This window comes from Bombina bombina, chromosome 1 (genome assembly GCF_027579735.1).
Source record: "Bombina bombina isolate aBomBom1 chromosome 1, aBomBom1.pri, whole genome shotgun sequence".
NCBI classification, from domain to species: Eukaryota; Metazoa; Chordata; class Amphibia; order Anura; family Bombinatoridae; genus Bombina; species Bombina bombina.
In genome coordinates this window covers 868,812,324-868,838,124 of record NC_069499.1, presented here as the reverse complement: position 1 = coordinate 868,838,124, position 25,801 = coordinate 868,812,324, and the positions used below count along the sequence as shown (strand labels likewise).

Below are 25,801 nucleotides of genomic sequence, written 5' to 3'. Positions count from 1 at the left end.
AGGCCCGATAGACCACAATCTATATAGTCGGGCTACTATAAGACATCAAATACATAGTTCTTAAGGCACCAAATAACATTTACTCGTGGTAGAGTTGGGAAAAAATATAGGAAATATACAAAACATAGCAATTTTATTTAAGAGAGTAAGAACATGAATAGATATATTGTAACCTCATTTTTTTTTTAATTTTTATTTATATTTTCCCAGTTACGTAGAATACTTTCTTGTATGTGGAAATATATATTTTTTAGATATCAGACTTGTATTCTAATCTCGAATCACTCAGTGCAACCCATTCAGCTGCTAATATTTTTGCTCTCCACTTGTAATCTTGCCCATAGATAGTCTGTCGCTGCTGAGCCACATGATTGGCAGCAGCATGCGTGCACAGCTCTGTATTGGCTCACTGTCTGTGTCCTACTCACTAGTAATTAATTTCAGCTCCTGAGTGTGACTTTAACTGTTTGTTTGAATTCTTTGTGGTAGTTAAAGGGACATAAAACTTTTATTTTATTAGCCTTATTCTCTTGGTATCCTTTGTTTAGTAATTATACGTCAATTAGGTTTAGGAGCAGCAATGCACTGCTGGAAGCTAACTGCTGATTGATGTCTCCACAAATTTGACACTTGTCATTGGCTCACCTGTTCATTTATCTCCCAGTAGAGTATTGCTGCTCCTTCAACAAAGGATACCATGAGAATGAAGCAAATGTGTTCATAGAAATTGGAAAGATTAAAATTGTATGTGCTATCTGAATAATGAAATAAACATTTTGGGGTTCATGTCCCTTAAAATACAAAGAATTACACATAAGCGTTAAGGTTCCTCAGTGTGTGAGGGTTAAACGTACGTCAACAAAAGCATTTATCCAATAATAAAATGCAGACTTATTACATGCACCTTCTTATTGCATACATATGTCCTTTCCCTTTAACAGTAGGATAGACAGTGTGTTTTCCTCTATTGTCATTTTACTGATAATTTTTTTTTCTCTTACTTTACATTTATCCTACTTTTGTAACCTATTTTCTCCATTACAACTCTGTGATTTTGAATGTGAATGGTTAAAATAAGCACACTATTTTTGAGAGCAATCTTTTGTGGTGATACGTCAAATATTATTGCCCTCTGTGGCTGAGAAAAAGAGCATTGATATTTGTGGAATTTGTCACTGTTAAGACTTGTTTTATTTGTAGGGGTCCCAAATCAAAGCACTGTAGTATATGCAACAAATGCGTCAGCAATTTTGACCATCACTGCAAGTGGCTGAATAACTGTGTGGGAGGCAAAAACTATTGGTAAGTGTTAAGATTCCTCTGACCTCCTCTTAGCTTCCACATACATGTAGCGCATATTTGTACTCGCGTCACTAGAGGGATAGGCGGGACATTTGTATCACTAATATCGTACATCATTGTAATCTAGAATTAATTCCTAAATCATATACACAAGATGATATAGTAAACTTGTGGTTAGAGAATACATTTGTATTTTTTTTGGTCATTTGCTCAAACTGTCCTTATTAGACAAAACCCACAATATAATATTAAAAGGACTTCCTAGTGCGATAAAAATAGTGCGCTATTTTGTTAGAAAGTTTTAAACAAACTCCTTCCTGCAAAGGTATTAAATAAATTGCCAAATTACAGCTTGTAAAGCAGTCAGAATGAGGCATACATGGGTATACTCCAATCACTGGCCTTATCCCCGTCTTGGGCGGAGTGGAGGTGTTCCAGTTGAGCAACTTTGACTTTGTGTTTAACCCTTTTTAAAAGAAAAAAAAAATGTATAAAAATAAAATACTCTTACAAAATGGAGCATTTTATTTTCACATTAGAATGTCCTTTTAATGAAAGAAAGTCAGAATGAAACTATAATGGTTTAGATAGAGCACGTCATTTTAATAGACTTTTCAATTGACTTTTTTTCTTAGCTCTCTTAGTATAAAAAACACACCTGAATATGCTCAAGAGCTAGCTGGTGATTGGTGCTGACGCATATTTACTACTTGTTATTGACTCACCAGGTGTGTGCAGCAACTTCCCAGTAGTGCGTTTCTGCTCTGGAGTTAACGTTAACTTTGTGCAAGAATTAAACACATAGGTGTACATTTATTAAGTCTCTAAGCGGACAATTTCTCAAATAGAGAACCTGACCACCTGCAGTTGGCACTTGCTATACAGCATTGCGTGGCAAATTTAGCAATGCACAAGAGGTGTCTTGTCCAGTGCCGCCCCTTATCTTGTGAAACTAGTCATGCGAGAGCAGGGCCTAATGTTATAGTAAACATGTGGTTAGAGAATACATTTGTATTTTTATGTTCATTTGCTCAAACTGTCCTTAATTAGACATAATCACCCTGAACTTACTTGTTCTGGACAATTTATCTCCTCCACCTCAGAGGTCAGGAATTGCATCTTAAAGGGACCTAATACTCATAGGCTAAATCACTTGAAAGTGATGCAGCATAACTGTAAAAACTGACATGCAAATATCACCCGAACATCTCTATGTAAAAGGGAAGATATTTTACCTCAAAATGTCTTCAGCTCACCAAAGTAAATAAGTGTAAGTGCACAGTTACACTTCAGCTGCTGTCCAGTTGCAGGTTAAAAAACAAAACACAATAGCCAATCAGCATCAGCCGTAACAATGCTGAGACAATGCTTGACTTTGCTGAGATCTTATGAGATTTCACTGATATGAGATTTTATAGTAAACTTCCTTAAACTGAATAGGAAAATATCATGACTGTGTCTGCACACAACAGATGCACACTCCCTTGCAGGTTCTGGGAATAGCACCCTGATTGGCTGCTTAAAGTCTATTTACAGTGGGGTGTGAATGCTTAGGACATTTTGAGGTACAATATCTTCATTTTTTACATAGACAGGTGATATTTTCTAGTCGGCTTTTTACAGCTATTCTGCATCACTTTCAAGTGGTTCACCATCCTGTTATCATGTAAGTTTGTGGCTGAGCCTGCTCTGAAAAGCATTAAAAGCTGTGGATGCAGCTTAAAGGGACATTCCGGTCAAAATATAAATGCACATAGATTTATTTCATCTTTGAATAGAAGCATATTTGCAATATACATGTATTGGCAAAAATGCTTCTATTAAGAGTTATCACTGTTTTAGTATTAACATTTTTCTCTGCAAGTGCATGTGAAGCATAGCTAGATATTCTCACTGCACCCACATTTTAAATAATGCAGCTGCATCAGATCATTAGTGGGGCTTGTATCATGTCAGCAATTAACACATTGAGTCATTACCAGATGGTACAAGCACCATAGGCTCTCCTAATAAGTGTTTGGTTTAAAATGCTGGTGCACGGTGCATACTTAAATACACTTTTGAAACAGCTATAACTTTTATTAGAAGCATTTTTGCTAATGCATGTATATTACAAAGTTGCTTCTGTTCAATACAGAAATGCACCCATGTGGTTTTAAATTTTGGCTGGAATATCCCTTTAATACATTTTCCCCATAGTTCTGTGCAAGCAAATGCTCTAACACATTAGAACATTTTCTATTTGCACTTTTATGTGCCTTTAATACATGGACTTGATATTAAAATCACTCCAGCATGTATCTGTTAATTGTAGTAGCATGTTGAGCACTATAGATTTACTGTCAGAGAATGGTAGAAAATACATTCTCTTAGCTATCTTAAGAAATTGTGATAAAGTGGCATTGGTCCTAGCAAACTGATGGTGCCAGAATAGGTAGTACAATACAAACGGAGATGGATACTGAGAGATACAGTAAGCACATTAAAGACACATGAAACCTATTTTTTTTTCTTTCATGATTAAAATAGAGCATACAAAGCAACTTTCCAATATACTTGTTACTAAATGTGCTTCATTCTCTTTGTATCCTTTTGCTGAAGGAGCAATAATGCACTACTGGCAGGTAGCTGAACACATCAGGTGAGCCAATGAGAAGTGGCATATATATGTAGCACCAATCAACAGCTAGCTCCCAGTAGGGAGTCTACCTAGGTGTTCTTTTCAACATAGAAACCAAGAGAATGAAACCAATTAGATAATAGAAGTCAATTGCAAAGTTGCTTAAAATAGCAAGCTCCATCTGAATCATGATCATTTAATTTTGACTTTAGCGTCCCTTTAATTATAACATATAAAACCCAAGATTCAGCACCTGGGAAAGATAGCAGTTGGTGTGCAGGCTAAAGGGGCTTTGCACCTTAATCCCAAAATATCCAACGAAGCAGAGAAAAGTTTTACTCTTATGCTGAAGCAGGTTTTACACTTCTGATGTCTTAATGTGTAAACATCAGTTTTGTTTTTTATTTAGAATTTTTTTTGAGGAACAAACAAAGAAGTATAAAGCAATACATGGTCTCAGAAAGAGGTTACAATCTCAAGCAGGATTATCAGCTCAATAACGTCCGTTCTTTAAGAGTCTTTGTTCCAGGCTGGTAGCTGAATAATGTAAAACCGTTAATAGCAATACCTCGTTATTGACATGTGGTATAAATAATGTATTGAAAACATTCATAAAAGGATACAAAAGCAAAACCAAGGTTAACGTGAAGGTCCATTTTGATGACTTAGTGCCCAGTTTTTAATAAACCTATTAAAAACAAGGGCACTTTAATTCATCGAAATTGACGTTTCACTGTTTTCTTCAAAAACGTACCTTTTAATCCTGGCAGCCGCTAGAGCACTTCCTCCACCCGTCGCAAGCTGTCTTCGCGGGTCCAAAATGACAAAAAAAATTTCCTCCAATCACAGTGTTGCATCAGGCCAAGATTCCGCCGGAGGGGAAGCTGTGATTGGAGGAAGCCTGATTCGTCATTTCTGACGTCTGCAGAGGCTTCCGACGGCCGGGGGAATTGCTGGAGCGGCATTCAAGATTAAAAGGTAAGTTTTTAAAGAAAACAGTGAAATGTCAATTTTGATGAATTAAAGTGCCCTTGTTTTTAATGGGTTTATTAAAAACCGGGCACTGATTCATCAAAATGGACCTTCACTTTAACAAAAATAACTAGTGGTGCCAATCACTCAGTCTGTTAAGGACTGCACTGTTCTAAGTAGTACATCATATATAATGCATTTATTCCGTAAGCCTCTGTGTGTTGTGAAACGTATACGTTCTGCCTCTATAGCCCAGTTTAGGAGTAAGGGGGAGAAGGGTGCCCATGTATTAGTTACCAAGGGAGTGTGGTCAGTATGTCTCACTGGTATTATCCTAAATCTTATTCAGGGATGTTTGAAAGGTCTGTCTACTGGATTCCCAGTAGAATTTTATATCTTGATACATATTGAGTTTGTTGTTTTTAAGGTAACTATATTCCTCAAGGACTATTATGTTTTCCATGAGTTGCACCCACATGGTTGCTGTAGGGATTATTTGTGATTTCCATAGTGAAGCTATGAGGGATTTGGCTGCAATCAGGGAGAATTGAATATGTTTTGTGCAAAGTTTACATAGGTGTTTTGGTAAGAGGTTCAGTGAGGCCAAAGGGGATTCAAGGGATATTTGAGTGCCCAATAAAATATTAATGTAAAGTTCTATTGTAGACCAAAATGGTTGCCATCAGTTTTGTTGCTTTGTCTTTAAAGGGACAGTAAACCTTAAAAATGTTATATAATTCTGCACATAGTGCAGAATTATATAACATTATATTAGCCAAATATTATTTAAACGTAATTTCCCCTATTAATTTTTAAAAGAAAGCGCTGTTTCACAGACCCGCTCTCTGCTGAGCGGGTCTGTTATATTTCCTCAGCGCATCGGGCCAGCTGTATAGTCACAGCCTGGCCCGACCGCGCCATAAGACTAAGTGCAGCTCGCTCCTGTGACAGGAGCCAGCTGCACTTAGTCTTATGTCGCGGTCGGGCCGGGCTGTGACTATACAGCTGGCCCGATGCGCTGAGGAAATATAACAGACCCGCTCAGCAGAGAGCAGAGAGTGGGTCTGTGAAACAGCGCTTTCTTTTAAAAATGAATAGGGGAAATTACGTTTAAATAATATTTGGCTAATATAATGTTATATAATTCTGCACTATGTGCAGAATTATATAACATTATTTTTAAGGTTTACTGTCCCTTTAAGTTATCAAGTCAAATCCTATTTTTCAACAGATAAATCTTTTTTCAGAAAATACATTTATTTTGTAAAAGAAATAAAAATAATAATAAATAATAAAAAAAGCCCCACCCAGAATGTGTGTGTTATCTATTTTTCACAATTACAATTTCCGGTTTATATTTTAATATCCGTTTACTGTTCCAAAATACAAGACTGTAAGGCCTAGATTTAGAGTTCGGCGGTAGAAGGGCTGCTAACGCTCCGCGGGTTTTTTTCTGGCCGCACCATAAATTTAACTCTGGTATCGAGAGTTTAATCAAATGCTGCGTTAGGCTCCAAAAAAGGAGCGTAGAGCATTTTTACCGCAAATGCAACTCTCGATACCAGAGTTGCTTACGGACGCGGCCGGCCTCAAAAACGTGCTCGTGCACGATTCTCCCATAGGAAACAATGGGGCTGTTTGAGCTGAAAAAAAACCTAACACCTGCAAAAAAGCAGCGTTCAGCTCCTAACGCAGCCCCATTGTTTCCTATGGGGAAACACTTCCTACGTCTGCACCTAACACTCTAACATGTACCCCGAGTCTAAACACCCCTAACCTTACACTTATTAACCCCTAATCTGCCGCCCCCGCTATCGCTGACCCCTGCATTACACTTTTAACCCCTAATCTGCCGCTCCGTAAACCGCCGCCACCTACGTTATCCCTATGTACCCCTAATCTGCTGCCCTAACATCGCCGACCCCTATGTTATATTTATTAACCCCTAATCTGCCCCCCACAACGTCGCCGACACCTACCTACACTTATTAACCCCTAATCTGCCGAGCGGACCTGAGCGCTACTATAATAAATGTATTAACCCCTAATCCGCCTCACTAACCCTATAATAAATAGTATTAACCCCTAATCTGCCCTCCCTAACATCGCCGACACCTACCTTCAATTATTAACCCCTAATCTGCCGACCGGAGCTCACCGCTATTCTAATAAATGTATTAACCCCTAAAGCTAAGTCTAACCCTAACACTAACACCCCCCTAACTTAAATATAATTTACATCTAACGAAATAAAATAACTCTTATTAAATAAATTATTCCTATTTAAAGCTAAATACTTACCTGTAAAATAAATCCTAATATAGCTACAATATAAATTACATTTATATTATAGCTATTTTAGGATTAATATTTATTTTACAGGCAACTTTGTAATTATTTTAACCAGGTACAATAGCTATTAAATAGTTAAGAACTATTTAATAGTTACCTAGTTAAAATAATTACAAATTTACCTGTAAAATAAATCCTAACCTAAGTTATAATTAAACCTAACACTACCCTATCAATAAAATAATTAAATAAACTACCTACAATTACCTACAATTAACCTAACACTACACTATCAATAAATTAATTAAACACAATTGCTACAAATAAATACAATTAAATAAACTATCTAAAGTACAAAAAATAAAAAAGAACTAAGTTACAGAAAATAAAAAAATATTTACAAACATAAGAAAAATATTACAACAATTTTAAACTAATTACACCTACTCTAAGCCCCCTAATAAAATAACAAAGACCCCCAAAATAAAAAATTCCCTACCCTATTCTAAAATACAAAAATTACAAGCTCTTTTACCTTACCAGCCCTGAACAGGGCCCTTTGCGGGGCATGCCCCAAGAAGTTCAGCTCTTTTGCCTGTAAAAGAAAACATACAATACCCCCCCCCAACATTACAACCCACCACCCACATACCCCTAATCTAACCCAAACCCCCCTTAAATAAACCTAACACTAATCCCCTGAAGATCTTCCTACCTTGTCTTCACCATACCAGGTTCACCGATCCGTCCTGGCTCCAAGATCTTCATCCAACCCAAGCGGGGGTTGGCGATCCATAATCCGGTGCTCCAAAGTCTTCCTCCTATCCGGCAAGAAGAGGACATCCGGACCGGCAAACATCTTCTCCAAGCGGCATCTTCTATGTTCTTCCATCCGATGACGACCGGCTCCATCTTGAAGACCTCCAGCGCGGATCCATCCTCTTCTTCCGACGACTAGACGACGAATGACGGTTCCTTTAAGGGACGTCATCCAAGATGGCGTCCCTCGAATTCCGATTGGCTGATAGGATTCTATCAGCCAATCGGAATTAAGGTAGGAATTTTCTGATTGGCTGATGGAATCAGCCAATCAGAATCTAGTTCAATCCGATTGGCTGATCCAATCAGCCAATCAGATTGAGCTCGTATTCTATTGGCTGATCGGAACAGCCAATAGAATGCGAGCTCAATCTGATTGGCTGATTGGATCAGCCAATCGGATTGAACTTGATTCTGATTGGCTGATTCCATCAGCCAATCAGAAAATTCCTACCTTAATTCCGATTGGCTGATAGAATCCTATCAGCCAATCGGAATTCGAGGGACGCCATCTTGGATGACGTCCCTTAAAGGAACCGTCATTCGTCGTCTAGTCGTCGGAAGAAGAGGATGGATCCGCGCTGGAGGTCTTCAAGATGGAGCCGGTCGTCATCGGATGGAAGAACATAGAAGATGCCGCTTGGAGAAGATGTTTGCCGGTCCGGATGTCCTCTTCTTGCCGGATAGGAGGAAGACTTTGGAGCACCGGATTATGGATCGCCAACCCCCGCTTGGGTTGGATGAAGATCTTGGAGCCAGGACGGATCGGTGAACCTGGTATGGTGAAGACAAGGTAGGAAGATCTTCAGGGGATTAGTGTTAGGTTTATTTAAGGGGGGTTTGGGTTAGATTAGGGGTATGTGGGTGGTGGGTTGTAATGTTGGGGGGGGGCTATTGTATGTGTTCTTTTACAGGCAAAAGAGCTGAACTTCTTGGGGCATGCCCCGCAAAGGGCCCTGTTCAGGGCTGGTAAGGTAAAAGAGCTTGTAATTTTTGTATTTTAGAATAGGGTAGGGAATTTTTTATTTTGGGGGTCTTTGTTATTTTATTAGGGGGCTTAGAGTAGGTGTAATTAGTTTAAAATTGTTGTAATATTTTTCTTATGTTTGTAAATATTTTTTTATTTTCTGTAACTTAGTTCTTTTTTATTTTTTGTACTTTAGATAGTTTATTTAATTGTATTTATTTGTAGCAATTGTGTTTAATTAATTTATTGATAGTGTAGTGTTAGGTTAATTGTAGGTAATTGTAGGTAGTTTATTTAATTATTTTATTGATAGGGTAGTGTTAGGTTTAATTATAACTTAGGTTAGGATTTATTTTACAGGTAAATTTGTAATTATTTTAACTAGGTAACTATTAAATAGTTCTTAACTATTTAATAGCTATTGTACCTGGTTAAAATAATTACAAAGTTGCCTGTAAAATAAATATTAATCCTAAAATAGCTATAATATAATTATAATTTATATTGTAGCTATATTAGGATTTATTTTACAGGTAAGTATTTAGCTTTAAATAGGAATAAGTTATTTAATAAGAGTTAATTAATTTCGTTAGATAAAAATTATATTTAAGTTAGGGGGGTGTTAGTGTTAGGGTTAGACTTAGCTTTAGGGGTTAATACATTTATTAGAATAGCGGTGAGCTCCGGTCGGCAGATTAGGGGTTAATAATTGAAGTTAGGTGTCGGCGATGTTAGGGAGGGCAGATTAGGGGTTAATACTATTTATGATAGGGTTAGTGAGGCGGATTAGGGGTTAATACATTTATTATAGTAGCGCTCAGGTCCGCTCGGCAGATTAGGGGTTAATAAGTGTAGGTAGGTGTCGGCGACGTTGTGGGGGGCAGATTAGGGGTTAATAAATATAACATAGGGGTCGGCGATGTTAGGGGCAGCAGATTAGGGGTACATAGGGATAACGTAGGTGGCGGCGATTTGCGGTCGGAAGATTAGGGGTTAATTATTTTAAGTAGCTTGCGGCGACGTTGTGGGGGGCAAGTTAGGGGTTAATAAATATAATATAGGGGTCGGCGGGGTTAGGGGCAGCAGATTAGGGGTACATAAGTATAACGTAGGTGGCGGTCGGCAGATTAGGGGTTAAAAATTTTAATCGAGTGGCGGCGATGTGGGGGGACCTCGGTTTAGGGGTACATAGGTAGTTTATGGGTGTTAGTGTACTTTAGGGTACAGTAGTTAAGAGCTTTATAAACCGGCGTTAGCCAGAAAGCTCTTAACTCCTGCTATTTTCAGGCGGCTGGAATTTTGTCGTTAGAGCTCTAACGCTCACTTCAGAAACGACTCTAAATACCAGCGTTAGAAAGATCCCATTGAAAAGATAGGCTACGCAAATGGCGTAGGGGGATCTGCGGTATGGAAAAGTCGCGGCTGAAAAGTGAGCGTTAGACCCTTTAATCACTGACTCCAAATACCAGCGGGCGCCCAAAACCAGCGTTAGGAGCCTCTAACGCTGGTTTTGACGGCTACCGCCGAACTCTAAATCTAGGCCTAAGTTTCTTTTTTGAATAAAACATAATAATAAAAACCATAGAAGATAAAACTTTTCTAGGGTTGTTGTGAGAAATTTGCAAACCTTCACCATCTAGATCGCAAAAAAAAAAGGAGATTTTTTTTTTGGTGATTTATTTTTCTACATTAAGTGGAAACAACAATGTGTGAGGCATTATTTTCTAAATTTTGCAATTAAACACTTTATAGTTTTTACTATAACACCAGTTCCCATTCCCAAACTCCAAAATGTAAAATTAATTTCCTATAAAGACAAGCAATTGAAAAAATGTCTTTTTTTTTAATCTTTCTGCAGTTTCTGCAAAATATTAGTAGGATTAAAATGCCACGTTACACCATATTAGAATATTTTAGACATAGAAAATCGTTCTGATTTCAGGGTAAAGAAGTTCTCAGAATGAAAATCGAAGCCTGATAATTTTGTCTAAATTTTCTAGGTTGTTTCTCAACTGTCTAATCTCAGCCTTTCTGGGCACCCTTGTGTTGAGCATAATTTCATCATACGTGTTCGTGGTGTACTTCGTTGATCCAGAAATGCTAAGAACCAACAAGCATTTTGAAGGTTTGTCCTTATTTCAGTATTCTAATTGTTTTCTATGTAATTGTTTCTTAATGTAATTTCTTTATTTCTCATATGTTGGTTCAGATGTATCTGGTAATGTTAATGGTTTTTTTTTAAGTGCTAAACAAAAAATACCTTAACACAATAGTACAATATTACAATGATATAATGGTACAGCCATTTTGTTTTTTTGATTTTACAGTTTCCTGTACTGAAAAAACATGGTTTTTCACTTGTTTGGTGTGTTACTATCTACCAATAAAGCAGTAGGAGATTTGCTGATTAGCCAGTGAGCTCTTTCTGTTGCCTTCAAAATCGCAACACACACTTATTTTAACATGTATGCATAATTCTCTTTCATAGGAATGATATAATTGTAAAATAGTGTTCTGATCCTTTGAACTGACACCAGAGTTTTTGCACGATAATGGCTCACAGCATAGCTAGTATTTGTGCATATCTTATTAGCTGTGCAAGCTTCAAATCATTTATTAGAAGAAATCAGGATTTGGAGGTAACCATAACAAACAAGGTTTTCTGCAGAATATAACCATTAAGACACATTCAAGTTTTATAACAAGATGGCTATGCATTTTATGGATGAGTTTCACTTTGTTTCAAAAGGTAGCTAATTAAACTTGTATGTTCCAGAACATGGATCATCCTGATAGTGGTGAACCTAATAATTTTCCCAGGCCTTCTATGAAAAACCCCTAGACGCCGTTAGGACATTCCATGCTGTCCTAAAAGCACTGGGCTTGAATGTCAGGACGGCATGGAACGTCCTAGCTTTTTCTGCATCTTGTTTCTAGGAAATGAATAATTGGACTGGGGGAAGTGCCCAGCTTATTAGGCAATCTCCATGATCTGATTCTGGTGTTGAAGTTACGTGATCTCATAGACGATCATGTGACTTCCTTTTTCCTGCAAATGTTTACTTTGGAACATTTTTACAATCGTGAACACTTACCCCCGCTATAAAGGGGTTTCGCTTGCATAGAGGTGTGCTTGTATTTGGTTTTTCTTTTGTTTGTGTTTTCTTCATTTCTCATATTACTCTTTATTCCCAGTGCTAAGGAACCTGTCTGATGTTTGGTTAGTGTTTCTGCCGGCTGCCCCATTGGAGACACAAGCACCAGTGATCCTGGCCCTGGCAGCTCTTATATCTGTCATGGGGCTGATTACATTACTGCTAATAGGACAGCTCCTGTGCTTTCACTGCTACCTCTGTAAGTATGACATATAGCAGGGATAGTTATTCTAGCTGCCTCTCTACATCATTCAGCTTCCTATTTATAGTCTCCTTGGACTCATCTCTCAGTATTTTGTTTACTGAACCTGTATTACATTTTTCAAGTTTTTTGCACAAATTAACATTACATCAGATTATGGGCTAGATTTATTAAGCTGCCTTCGCAGTTTTTTCGGCAATGTGGAGCAGGTTCGTATAAGTGAGCCTGATGCCACATATTTAAGAAGAAGAAACAGCTTCTTTTTTCCTTTCTGCCACCTCAGAGGTGTCGGATCAGTCACCCTTGCACTCGCTCGTTCAGTGGGATTGACATGCCCAGTGCAATTGGTTGCGCCGGACGAAGGGGGCGGGATTGCACAAGAAACCTCTTGTGCAATGTTAAAGGGATACTAAACCAAATTTGTTTTTCATTGTTCAGATAGAGCATGCACTTTTAAGCAACTTTCTAATTTACTCCTACTATCAATTTTTCTTCATTCTCTTGATATCTTTATTTAAAAAGCAAGAATTTAAAGGGACAGTCAACACCAGAATTGTTGTTTTAAAAGATAGATAATCCCTTTATTACCCATTTACCAGTTTTGCACAACTAACACATTTATAATAATACACTTTTTACCTCTGTGATTAACTTGTATCTAAACATCTTCTGACAGCCCCCTGATCACATGACATTTTATTTATTATCTATTGACTTTTATTTTAGCCAATTAGTGCAGTGTCTGCCACAATTCACGGGCGTGCTCACAATGTTATCTATAGGGTTTACCTGAACTAGCTCTCCCCTGCTGTGAAAAGCAAATACAAAAGCATGTGATTAGAGGCGGCCTTCAAGGGCTTAGCAATTATCATCTGAGCCTTCCTAGGTCTAGTTTTCAACTAAGAATACCAAAAGAACAAAGCAAAATTGGTGATAAAAGTAAATTGGAAAGTTGTTTAAAATTACATGCCCTATTTGAAACATGAAAGTTTGTTTTGGACTTGACTGTCCCTTTAAAGCTTAGGAGCCAGCCCATTTTAGGTTCAGCACGCTGGATAGCGCTTGATTATTGGTGGCTACATTTAGTGAACCAATAAGCAAGCATAACCCAGTTTCTCTTTTCTCATCCAAAAATGGGCCGGCTCTTAAACTTTACATTCCTGCTTTTTAAATAAAGATGGCAAGAGAACGAAGAACAATTGATAATAGGAGAAAATTAGAAAGTTGCTTAAAATTGCATGCTTTACCTGAATCATGAAAGAAAAATATTGGGTTTAGTGTCCCTTTTAAATTTTGCCATGCGATGCAACATCATAAGTGGCAATTGGAGGTGGACAGGACACTACTTGCGAACCAGTCCGCAGTACATTTTGCTTTATTTTAAATTATGCAATTCATTTATTTTTTTGGATAGCTTAAGTAACGCCTATAAATAACAGAAGAAAACTGTTAGATTTTACCTCCTCTGTGGTAACTCGAGTATCGCGTCATATGACTCTTCTTTTAAAAGAAACTCTAACCCTTAAAATTAGATCTCCCACAACTGTTAGTTTATTTAGAACAAATTGCACAATTTTCTTGTCAGTCCAGTTTGTTTCTGTAAACATGTGTAGAAGTTTAAATATACAGTTTTATTTTTATCAGACATGTAAAATCTAGAGGACCGTTTTATTATTATCATTTATTTATAAAGCGGCAACATTTTATATACAAAAGTACATTACAATCATGAGGGTACAGTACAATAAAAAACTTACAATAAGACTTTCTGTAATACTGTACACTATACATTACTACACTTATATTGACAAACATCAGTAAAAGGAACTACACGGGGAGTTTGAGAGAGGGAAACCGAAGGAGATGTCTTAAAGGGACATGAAACCCACTTTTTTCTTTCATGATATAGAAAGGGCATGCAATTTGATACAACATTCTAATTTACTTCTATTGTCTAATTTTGCTTTTTTCTCTTGATATCCTTTGCTGAAAAGCATATCTAGATAGACTCAGTATCTGCTAATTGGTGGCTGCACATAGATGCCTCGTGTGATTCGCTCACCCTGTAATGCTCGTGGGATATTCCTCTATCAGACCAAACGTGGCCAGTAGTCTTCTTATCCCGGCGTCAAGTGGAATGATAGGAAATATCCCAGAGCAGAGAGAGTTTGTAAAATGAGGTAAGCAGTACTCACAATAGGCAGGGTAGTACTTGGCAGCAACAGGAAGACAATCCAGCAGTATAGCAGTTCAGGGGTAAACCAATAGAAGGAACAGGCAGAAGTCAGCAACAAAAATAAATCCAGCAGTATAACAGTTCAGGGGTAAACCAATAGAAGGACCAGACAGGCAGAGTTCAATAACAGTATAGCAATCCAGCAGTTCAGGAGTTAAGCAGGCAGTGGTGAGACAAGCAGAGTTTAGCAACAGTATAGCAATCTAGCACAAAGTAATACAACACCCAGGAGCACACTAAGCAACACCTATACTTGGGCACATGTGAGAGCAACTGAGGCACTTACATAGGGCAGGATTCGAGTCACAGGAGGGATCCAGACCGGCATCAGAAGAGAGGCGTGTGGTGATGACATCATCGCTGGTGCCTGCAGCGTCCATGGCAACGGAGCGGTGGCGGCTTCAGGAGCACAGCGGCGTGACACACCCATGTGCATTGCTATTTCTTCAACAAAGGATATTTACAGAATGAAGCAAATTAGATAATAGAAGTAAATTTGAATGTTGTATTAAATTGTATTCTCCATCTGTTCATGAAAAAAAATATTTGGGTTTAGTGTCCCTTTAAAGTAAGTTGTATGCGTCCTTGAAGAGATATGTTTTTAAGGAACATTTCAGGAAAGTCTGACTGAGCGAGGCATGGAGTTTCATATAATAGGTGCTGTTCTTGAAAAGTCTTGCAGGCCAGAGGGTGGGTCAGAATTTTGAATTTTATTCTTGGGGCTAAGGGAAGCAAGTGAAGGTGTTGTCAAAGAGGTTCAGCAGATGTGGAGCAATGCTTAAGAAAAATAAGCCTGGTAGAGGCATTCATGATTGCAGGGGAGACAGGCGGTAGCTTGGGGGGACCAAATAACACAGAATTGCAATAGTCAAGGAAATAATAATTATTTGCGTCTTGAGTGAGGAAGTGACACATTTTAGAGATGTTTTTTAAGATGGAAGCGGCAAGCGTTACCTAAGGACTTAATGTGGAGAGCAAAATTAAAGTTCTGAGTCAAGTTTGGCCCCAAGGCACTGGGTCTGGGGGGTAGAGGCAATGACAGAGTTGTCCATAGTAAGTGAGATTTGGGGTACAGGGAGGTTGATAGAGGGAGGAAATAAGAGCTCCGTTTTAGAGAGGTTATGCTTTAGATGGTTAGAATCCATCTAGGATGAGAAATTAGCTAGGCATCTGGTGACATGAATCAAAAGGGAGGAGGAAATGTCTGGTGCAGAAAGGTAGATTTGGGTGTCAGCAAAGAGATGATACTGAAACCCACAAGACTTGATTAATGAGCCTAGACATGATTGTAGACAGAGAAAAGATGGGGACCTAGGACTGAGCCTTGAGGTACCAAGACCATTTTACTCCTCATATTGAAGAGGGTCTTGTGGGTGAATGAATCGGTTTATGTCTGAGAAAGAAATAACACCCTCCCTTTTTTACTCTAAAATTTAATATATAATGGTTTAAACAGTAGCCATTCTTACACTTATCATGGAATATCTGGGGGGTTATATGACTTTTCATTTAAATCAAGATATTCTCCTGTTTACACTAACGTCACATGACTTTTGTTCGAGAGAGACATACATTTAAAACTCTCCATTCTTTTTAACTCCAGAATGATTGTCTATTAGGTTAAAAGTACAATTTCAAAACCACATGATACAGTTGTGCTCATAAGTTTACATACCTGGCAGAATTTATGATTTCTTGGCCATTTTTCAGAGAATATGAATAACACAAAAACTTTTTTCTTTCACTCATGGTTAGTGTTTGGCTTAAGCCATTTATTATAAATAAACTGTGTTTACTCTTTTTAAATCGTAAAGACAACAGAAACTACCCAAATGACCCTGATCAAAAGTTTACATACCCTGGCAATTTTGGCCTGATGTCATGCACACAAGTTGACACAAAGGAGTTTAAATGGCAAATAAAGGTAACCATCCTCACCTGTGATCTGCTTTCTTGTAATTAGTGTGTGTCTATAAAAGGTCAATACGTTTCTGGACTCCTGATAGACCCTTGCATCTTTCATCCAGTGCTGCACTGACGATTCTGGATTCTGAGTCATGGGGAAAGCAAAAGAATTGTCAAAGGATCTGTGGGAAAAGGTAGTTGAACTGTATAAAGCAGGAAAGGGATATAAAAAAACAAAACAAGGAATTGAGAATGCAAATCAGTAGTGTTCAAACTCTAATCAAGAAGTGGAAAATGAGGGGTTCTGTTGAAACCAAACCACGGTCAGGTAGACCAACTAAAATTGCCAGGAAAATTGTTCGGGATGCAAAGACAAACCCACAAATAACTTCAGGTTAAATACAGGACTCTCTGAAAACATGTGGTGTGGCTGTTTCAAGATGCACAATAAGGAGGCACTTGAAGAAAGATGGGCTGCATGGTCGAGTCACCAGAAGAAAGCCATTCTACGCAAATGCCACAAAGTATCCCGCTTACAATACGCCAAACAGCACAGAGACAAGCCTCAAACCTTCTGGCACAAAGTCATTTGGAGTGAGACCAAACTTGAGCTTTTTGGCCACAACCATAAACGCTACATTTGGAGAGGAGTCAACAAGGCCTATGATGAAAGGTAAACTATTCCTACTGTGAAACACGGAGGTGGATCGCTGATGTTTTGGGGATGTGTGAGCTACAAAGGCACAGGAAATTTGGTCAGAATTGATGGCAAGATGAATGCAGTATGTTATCAAACAGAACGCCTCATTTTCCACTTCTTTATTAGAGTTTGAACACTGCTGATTTGCATTCTCAATTCCTTGGATATCTTTTTATATCCCTTTCCTGTTTTATACAGTTCAACTACCTTTCCCGCAGATCCTTTGACAATTCTTTTGCTTTCCCCATGACTCAGAATCCAGAATCGTCAGTGCAGCACTGGATGAAAGATGCAAAGGTCTGTCAGGAGTCCTGAAACTCATTGACCTTTTATACACACACTAATTACAAGCAAACAGATCACAGGTGAGGATGGTTACCTTTAATAGCCATTCAAACACCTTTGTGTCAATTTGTGTGCATGTTATCAGGCCAAAATCACCAGGGTATGTAAACTTTTGATCAGGGTCATTTGGGTAGTTTCTGTTGTCATTATGATTTAAAAAGAGTAAACACAGTTGTTTGATAATAAATGGCTTCAGCCAAACACTATCCATGAGTGAAAAATGGCCATGAAATCATAAATTCTACCAGGGTATGTAAACTTATGAGCACAACTGTATACAGAAGAACAAATGACTAATGAGAAAAATAAGAAACTATACTTAAAAATTAGCAGTCATATGCCCATGTTTTGAGAACCAATAGTTCTGTTTTTGTCTATTTTTTCACATAAATTAGAATGACTATGTGTAGAAGCTGGGAGGGTACATTTGATACCTGTGTGGGCATCTGTATTCCGAGACTGCTGTAGATGAGCCAATCCTTTTCAACTGCTATACTTGTGCTGGTCTGTCTGTATGTATCTCATGGGATGGAATTTTTACAGCTTCATATGCCATTATACATTTTCCGACCACCCTTATTTTACTTACTATGGGGCTGATTTAACAAGCTCTGTATGAGCCTTCAGGCTTGCCGGAAACAGGGGTTAAGAAGCAGCGGCCTTAAGACTGCTGCTTCTTAACTCGTCCACCACCTCTGTGGCGGCGTACAGCAATCCGCACGATTGCATACAATCGGGTTGATTGACGCCCCCTGCTAGCGGCTGATTGGCCGCTTATGTGCAGGGGGTGGCATTGCACAAGCAATTCTAGTGAAATGCTTGTGCAATGATAAATGCGGACAGAGAATGCTGTCAGTATTTATTGATGTGCGGTGGACATGATCGCTACAGCGGATCGTGTCTGTTCACAATTTGATAAATCAGCCCCTATGGGTAGAAGGTTTCGAATTAAAAGAAATACTTTTTTTTTTTTTTGAATGAGCAACAGGTATTCCTAACTTGTGGGTATATATTATAGTTTCCTAACACTTGGTTTTAAGGGGTGGAAACCTTTCGAGAAATAATGGATTCTTATACTTCTCATAAGATGGGTGCCCCCACTTCTCCCTGCTGGCTCCCTCTAGTCACACCTAAAATGTAACTGTTTCTAAAATAAAGTTTGTGAGTATTTATCACACTATAATCTAATATTGATGTCTTTCATCTCATAGTGTGGAACAAGCTGAGCACTTATGAATACATTATGCACCAGCGACAGAAGCAAGAAATGAAGGCAAGCAATGGGCACCCAGAGGAAGGTGCCAAATCTTCAGCTGGTCGTATCCCAGTACAGGTACAGTGGAACTAGTATACCACTCAATATTATATACCTACAGAGATGTGCAGGAATAGAGTATATACGAGTTTAGCTCACCATTATGTCATTATACATTACATTAGCTTTCAGGCTTATATTTGTATAATTCCATTACTAGAAGAAACATTTTGTTCAGAAACCATTGGTATTAGTTAATTTGTTCCCATTGCCTACACAAAATTTTTATTTCTTTGAAGAAACATTTGAATAGTATTACGTATGTAGATGGCATCTAGTTGTGAGCTGTTCATTCGCACAATTTTACACTCTTCATTATTTATTTAGCATTTATATATTATATATTTGTCTTCCAGTTGTTAACGTTATATCTTTACGTTATAGGAAGAGAGTTATGGTGGGAGTCTGATCTACACTAACCCAGATGTGAGAATAGAGGGATCGTCAAATGGGTCACTGACCAAAGAGTGAGTTACATACTTTGCTAATAGTTATTTGTCCACAGTTAATGTTGTGAGATATTAATTATGCTCATTTAAAAAAAAAAATTCTGGCTTGATAAACCTTTACTTGTATTAAAAAAAAAAAGAAAAATATAGTGTTCTCATTCAAAGCAAGTTTTTTTGTTTTTAAATTGTGCTGTGACATTTCAGAGTATAATTAACAATTACAAAAATCTATTACACACAATCTTTTCCTTTTATCACAGAACTGACTGGATGACTTAAAGGTACATGAAACCCATTTTTTTTTCATGATTCAGATAGGGCATGTAATTTTAAACAACTTTCCAATTTACTTCCAATATCTAATGTGTTTTTTTTCTTGGTATCCTTTGTTTAAAAGCATACCTAAGTAGGCTCAGGAGCTGCTGATTGGTGGCTGCACATATATGCCTCATGTTATTGCTCACCCATGTGCATTGCTATTTCTCCAACAAAGGATACAAAGAAAATAAAGCAAATTAGATAACAGAAGTAAATTAGAAAGTTGTTCAAAATGTTATTCTGTATCTGAATCACAAAAGAAAAAAATTGGCTTTCATGTCCCTTTAAATACAGTAGAATTGCATAATTAACAAGTGCATAATAAAAATACAATGAAATAGCACATACTAAATTAGCAGTAGAATTTTCCCCCCAGATGTTTTTTTGTTCAATTGTCAGCCCCCTGTATCATGTGACAGCCATCAGCCAATCAAAGACTCATATATGTCACCACTATGCAGTGGTCTCCACAGAAAATGGCATTATGAAGTAGCCGGGTGGGGGCAGTGTAATATTTTCTAATATTATATAATTTTCTGCTATGAAAAGCACAAATTAATTACATAATTTAACATAAATGTATTTTAATGATAATTTGTGCAATAAAAATTGAACATTTTTAATATTAGCTAATTTTAGCTTAATATTGGAAAAATGTATCGAGGTGGTGCACCGGCTAAAAAGGTCCTGGGGAGAACACTGCTATGATGTCTTGCACGTGCTCAGTAGGAGCTGGTGCCTCAGAAAGTGTGCATATAAAAAGATTGCACAAAATGTGATTATGAAAGTAAATTTAAGTCTTTTGAAACTGCATGCTTTATCTGAGCCATGGGAGAACAAATGCTCCTGTTATTAACATCTATCCACATTAAATGAAATTAGGTAACTGGTATAGACCATCAGGTGCTTTTATTTCTTTTTATTATTATTATCATCATTATTATTCTTGTTTAGCTGTGCAGCGTTGCCCATTGCTGACAACACAGCAGATGGGGATCTGGAGTCTGATTCTCGGCCTTCAATAATTACACAGAATAAACCAAGAAAGGTACGTAGCCCTCACAGCTCAAACGCTTTCTTTAGTTAAAGGGATATAAAGGTCAAAATGGTGTATGGGTGCATTTCAGTTTGAAATATAATTTTTTTTTTCAATATTAATGTGTTTCTTTAGAATACGCACATATCCTGTGAAAGCCCGTGCACCAGTATTCAAACACCACACCTTCTCAGAGAGCAGTGATGTGTATTGTGTCTGAAGATGTCATTTGTGCCATACAAGCTACTTCTGACCCTCTGAGAAGGTGTGGTGTTTGAATACTAGTGCACAGACCCTCACAGGATATGCGCGTATGCTGCAGGAAAAGAGTAATAACTTTTACTAGAAACATTTTTGCTAATGGAAGTTTAATGACATTTTTTTTTATATTACACATTGAAATGCACATTTCATTTTTGACCTTTCTATCCCTTTAAAGAACCACGCTAGGTGGTGTTAGGTCACTATTCTGAGACCTATTAATGGAGGGGTCTGACACAATTGATATATAATATTTTAAGTAGCAACAAAGCTTCCAATATTTTTTTAGGGCCTTTTTTGTGTTTTGTTGTTTTTTTCTAAACACTGTGATATGGGAAGTCCATTTTTTTTCTGTTCAAATAGAATCTCATTTTGGAGGTTTCAGTATTGTCATTATAGTCTTCAATGATTTAATATTAGAAAGGAATGTGAGTAAAAAAATAATAATTTGCATCTGTGTCTTAAAGGACCAGTCAACACAGTAGATTTGCATAATCAACGAATGCAAGATAACAAGACAATGCAATAGCACTTAGTCTGAACTTCAAATGAGTAGTAGATTTTTTTTCTGACAATTTTAAAAGTTATGTCTATTTCACTCCCTCTGTACCATGTGACACCCATCAGCCATTCACAAATGCATACACACTTATTCTTGCACATGCTCAGTAGGAGCTGGTGACTCAAAAAGTTTAAATATAAAATTACTGTGCACATTTAGTTAATGGAAGTAAATTGGAAAGTTGTTTAAAATGGCATGCTCTATCTGAATAATGAAAGTTTAATTTTGATTGAGTGTCCCTTTATTTGACTAAGATTCTTCATAAACAAAATAATTACAAAGAGAAAAGAAAGTTAGTGGGCATACCAAATTATCATGTAGACTGTGTTGGTAGCACCCAGCACTATTAAAGGGACAGTCTACCTGAATTTTTTTTATTGTTGTTTAAAAAGATAGATAATCCCTTTATTACCCATTCCCCAATTTTGCATAGCCAACACAGTTATATTAATACACCTTTTACCTTGTATCTGCAGACTGCCCCCTTATCTCAGTGCTCTTTACAAACTTGCATTTTAGCCAATTTGCACTGGTTCCTGCATAACTCCATGTGATTGAGCACACTATTATCTATACGGCACAGGTACTAGCAAGACTTAGAAACAGGCAGAAATTTAGAGGTTTATTTATAAATTATTATTATTATTATCGGTTATTTGTAGAGCGCCAACAGATTCCGCAGCGCTGTAAACAAAGGGGGCGTACAACAAAACATTTATAGGGATCAAACGGGTAGAGGGCCCTGCCAAGAGTCACACTGTTGTAGTCAGCTCTTAAGAAGGTGATCTACAAACAGCTGGACTCTTAGGCTTACATGCTAAGGGGGTTCAGGGGATAGCAATGGAGGAGAGGAACTGGTATAATGAAAGGTTAGTGTAGGTTGTATGCGTCCCTGAACAGTAGAGTCTTTAGGGAGCACTATATATTAATATAAGTATATGTTATTCATATAACACTGTTGTGTGTCCAAAGCTGGGGAATGGGAAAAAAGGGCATTATCTATCTATTTAAATATTAAAAACAATCACTTAGACTGTGTATTTAAACTCTACATTTTATAAGCATAGTATTGAGGTTATTCCCCACCTCCCTCTAGTCATGGGTTACCACCATGTTGAGATCTTTCTTTCACTACATTACACTGACCTGTTTGTACAAAAAAATATGACAGACAGAAAAGAAGCATCTCCTAAGCACTCAGAGGTAGAAAAAAAACAAATTTACAGAATTATGAAGTCCCCAAAATATAAAAAAAAAATTAAAGTGGTAAATTTTTGGCGAATTAGTGCCCGGTTTTTAATAATCCTATTTAAAACAAGGGCACTTTAATTCATCAAAATTGACATTTCATGCGTTTTCTTAAAAAACTTACCTTTTAATCCTGAAAGCTGCTCCATCGATTCCTCCGGCCGTCGCAAGCCTCTGCTTACGTCAGAAATGACGACAAATCCTACTTCCTCCAATCACGGCGTTTCCCCCGGGGGGATCATGGCCTGAGGGAATGCTGTGATTGGATGAAGCCGGATTCGTCATTTTGGACCCGCGTAGAGTGCTTGCGACGGGCGGAGGAAGCACTGCAGCGGCTCTCAGGATTAAAAGGTAAGTTTTTGAAGAAAACACTTGAAATGTCAATTTTGATGAATTAAAGTGCCCTTGTTTTTAATAGGATTATTAAAAACCGGGCACCAATTCGCCAAAAATTGACCTTCACTTTAATTTTTTTTTCCTTTTTACATGTTTTTATCTATGTTTTTAACTTTTCACTAATAAAGGTTATGCTTTGAGAATAATTATGTTATATTTTGGGAACTTTGTAATTCTTTAAAAAAAAAAAAAATTCTTTCTACCTTTGAGTGCTTAGGGGATGCTTCTTTTCTGTCTTTTGTTTTCTATTACATTTCCTTGCATGAAGCACCGCCCTCGTGGGCCCTCGTCTTTTTTTATTTAAGCTGTTTGCACATGTGCAGCAACTCTCCTTTGCCAGCCTGCAGTGTAAATTAGGCTCTATAATGGCAGCACCCATGATTAGAGGGAGGTGCGTAAAATTCCATTTTTATTGTCCATTTAAAAAGTAAAATAAGTTAACAATCACAATTTCATTTCCGTTTCCATATTGTTGGAGGAGTTCAATTGTGCATCCTTTTGACTATCCAGATGTTTTTTGCTTTTATTTTAGTGAGTCCAGCACAGTGAGAGAGAAGCTAAAGCATTATTGGTATAAACACATTTGCCTGTCACTTTTGGGATCAATATGTTCTAACTTTCTGTGTAAGCAGAATGAGTTTGATCAAATTGAGTTTAACTGATTATGTTGTTACATTATCCGCTTAAGGACAAAGGTTTTTGCCAGTTTCCGTGCTAAAAGGGATATGAAACCCAATTATTTTGTGATTCAGACAGAGCATACCATTTTTTATTTTTTGCCAATTTACTTCTATTATCAAATTTGCTTTGTTCATATGATATCCTGTGTTAAAGAGATACCTAGGTAGACCTCTTTAGCACTACACAGCAGGAAATAGTGCTGCCCTCTAGTGCTCTTGCAAATTAATAACACTGTTGCAAAACTTCTGCTATATAGTGCTCGGGAAATAGGCTGGCTCCTAAGCATACATTCCTGACAATAGAACTAAATTAGAAAGTTGTTTAAAAAGGAATGCTCTGTCTGAATCATGAATATTACATTTTGGGTTTCATATCGCTTTATATGACAGAGGAAGTTTTGGCATTTCTGTTTTGGTTTAAACGCAATTATCTGCCCTCCTGTAATGTGCACCTATTCATATTGTTTGCCATTTTTTATAACCGACGATAAGGACCCTATATTGCTACATAAAATAAAATGAATAAATAGGAAGCACAAAGGTTTCAAGCATTTATTGAGATGTACACAACCCTTCAACAGCGCGTTTCATAAAAAACACATGTTTGCATTTTTCAGGCCATTTTCAGATAATATTGTAAGCATATTGTGTGAAATTACTATTAAACCCCCCCCCCCCCCCCAAAAAAAAGTTCCTGGTTAATTTACATCGCAAAACACTACAAAAGTTCCCCTTCAGCTTTCTGCTGTAATGGAATGGGCCATAAGCAGCCCTAAACAATGGCACACACAGAAAAAGAATCTGAGCAGAGAGAGAAGGGCGCCTCCTAGTGTAGCCAATTTTTATAAAGAGAATAATGCAAAAGTAAACATACTCACAATGTGTGAAGGCAGAGATAATGCCTAGGTGAACGGTCTGGGAACTTCACAGTGTCCCAGCTGACTGTGCACTATGCTGAGGGCTGCTCCTCCCAAACGCAGAAAGTATATCTGTAATCTGGAAATCAAGAGAGAAAACAAAGAGGGCGACCCCTAGTGCAGATCAATATTGAACCAGTAATGAATATCTGCTACTGCTTGCGAATGGATACTCACAGAAAATATTGCACCCTATAGTGCAAATGTGGCATACTAGGAATATTATGGTGTCCTAGTGCACATATCCACCCAGAAAGCACTGTCGTGATGTGAGGTGAGCTTCAAGTATAACAGGATGATGAAAAAGCAGAGAACTCCAGTATCGATATAAAAATGTTTAATTAAAAAATACACAGATCTACAATGACATCTGTAGTAAAATTGCAACGCGTTTCTAAGCGCTAACCACGCTTTTTCCTCAGGCAAATTATCATATCATAATTTGCCTGAGGAAAAAGCGTGGTTAGCGCTTAGAAACGCGTTGCAATTTTACTACAGATGTCATTGTAGATCTGTGTATTTTTTAATTAAACATTTTTATATCGATACTGGAGTTCTCTGCTTTTTCATCATCCTGTTATACTTGAAGCTCACCTCACATCACGACAGTGCTTTCTGGGTGGATATGTGCACTAGGACACCATAATATTCCTAGTATGCCACATTTGCACTATAGGGTGCAATACTTTCTGTGAGTATCCATTCGCAAGCAGTAGCAGATATTCATTACTGGTTCAATATTGATCTGCACTAGGGGTCGCCCTCTTTGTTTTCTCTCTTGATTTCCAGAAAAAGAATCTAAAGGGTTCTTAATATGGGTACCCTGAAGCAGAAATTGCATATAAATGAAGAATAAGCAGGAGCTTACGCACAGTTGCGTTTGTTTAAGCAAATATACAAGTTTTTGTATATACTGCTTGATTTCATTGGCTACAACTGTATACTTAAAGAGACAGTCTACACCAGAATTTGTTTTAAAAGATAGATAATCCCTTTATTACCCATTCCCCAGTTTTGCATAACCAACACAATTATATTAATATACTTTTTACCTCTGTGATTACCTTGTATCTAAGCCTCTGCAGACTGCCCCTTAATTTAGTT

The 25,801-nt window shown here is 37.5% G+C and overlaps 1 protein-coding gene across 1 annotated transcript in view; it reads left to right on the top strand.

The window, feature by feature from the left end:
* The window catches only part of ZDHHC1 (zinc finger DHHC-type containing 1), a 59,249-nt gene that overhangs the window by 8,255 nt on the left and 25,193 nt on the right, over window positions 1–25,801 (top strand). Inside the window, exons 5-10 of the mRNA XM_053699519.1 lie at window positions 1,201–1,302; window positions 10,973–11,097; window positions 12,168–12,326; window positions 18,727–18,848; window positions 19,215–19,297; window positions 20,552–20,645. Of these exons, the coding sequence (XP_053555494.1) occupies window positions 1,201–1,302; window positions 10,973–11,097; window positions 12,168–12,326; window positions 18,727–18,848; window positions 19,215–19,297; window positions 20,552–20,645 (685 nt within the window). The remainder of the gene's footprint in view (window positions 1–1,200; window positions 1,303–10,972; window positions 11,098–12,167; window positions 12,327–18,726; window positions 18,849–19,214; window positions 19,298–20,551; window positions 20,646–25,801) is intronic.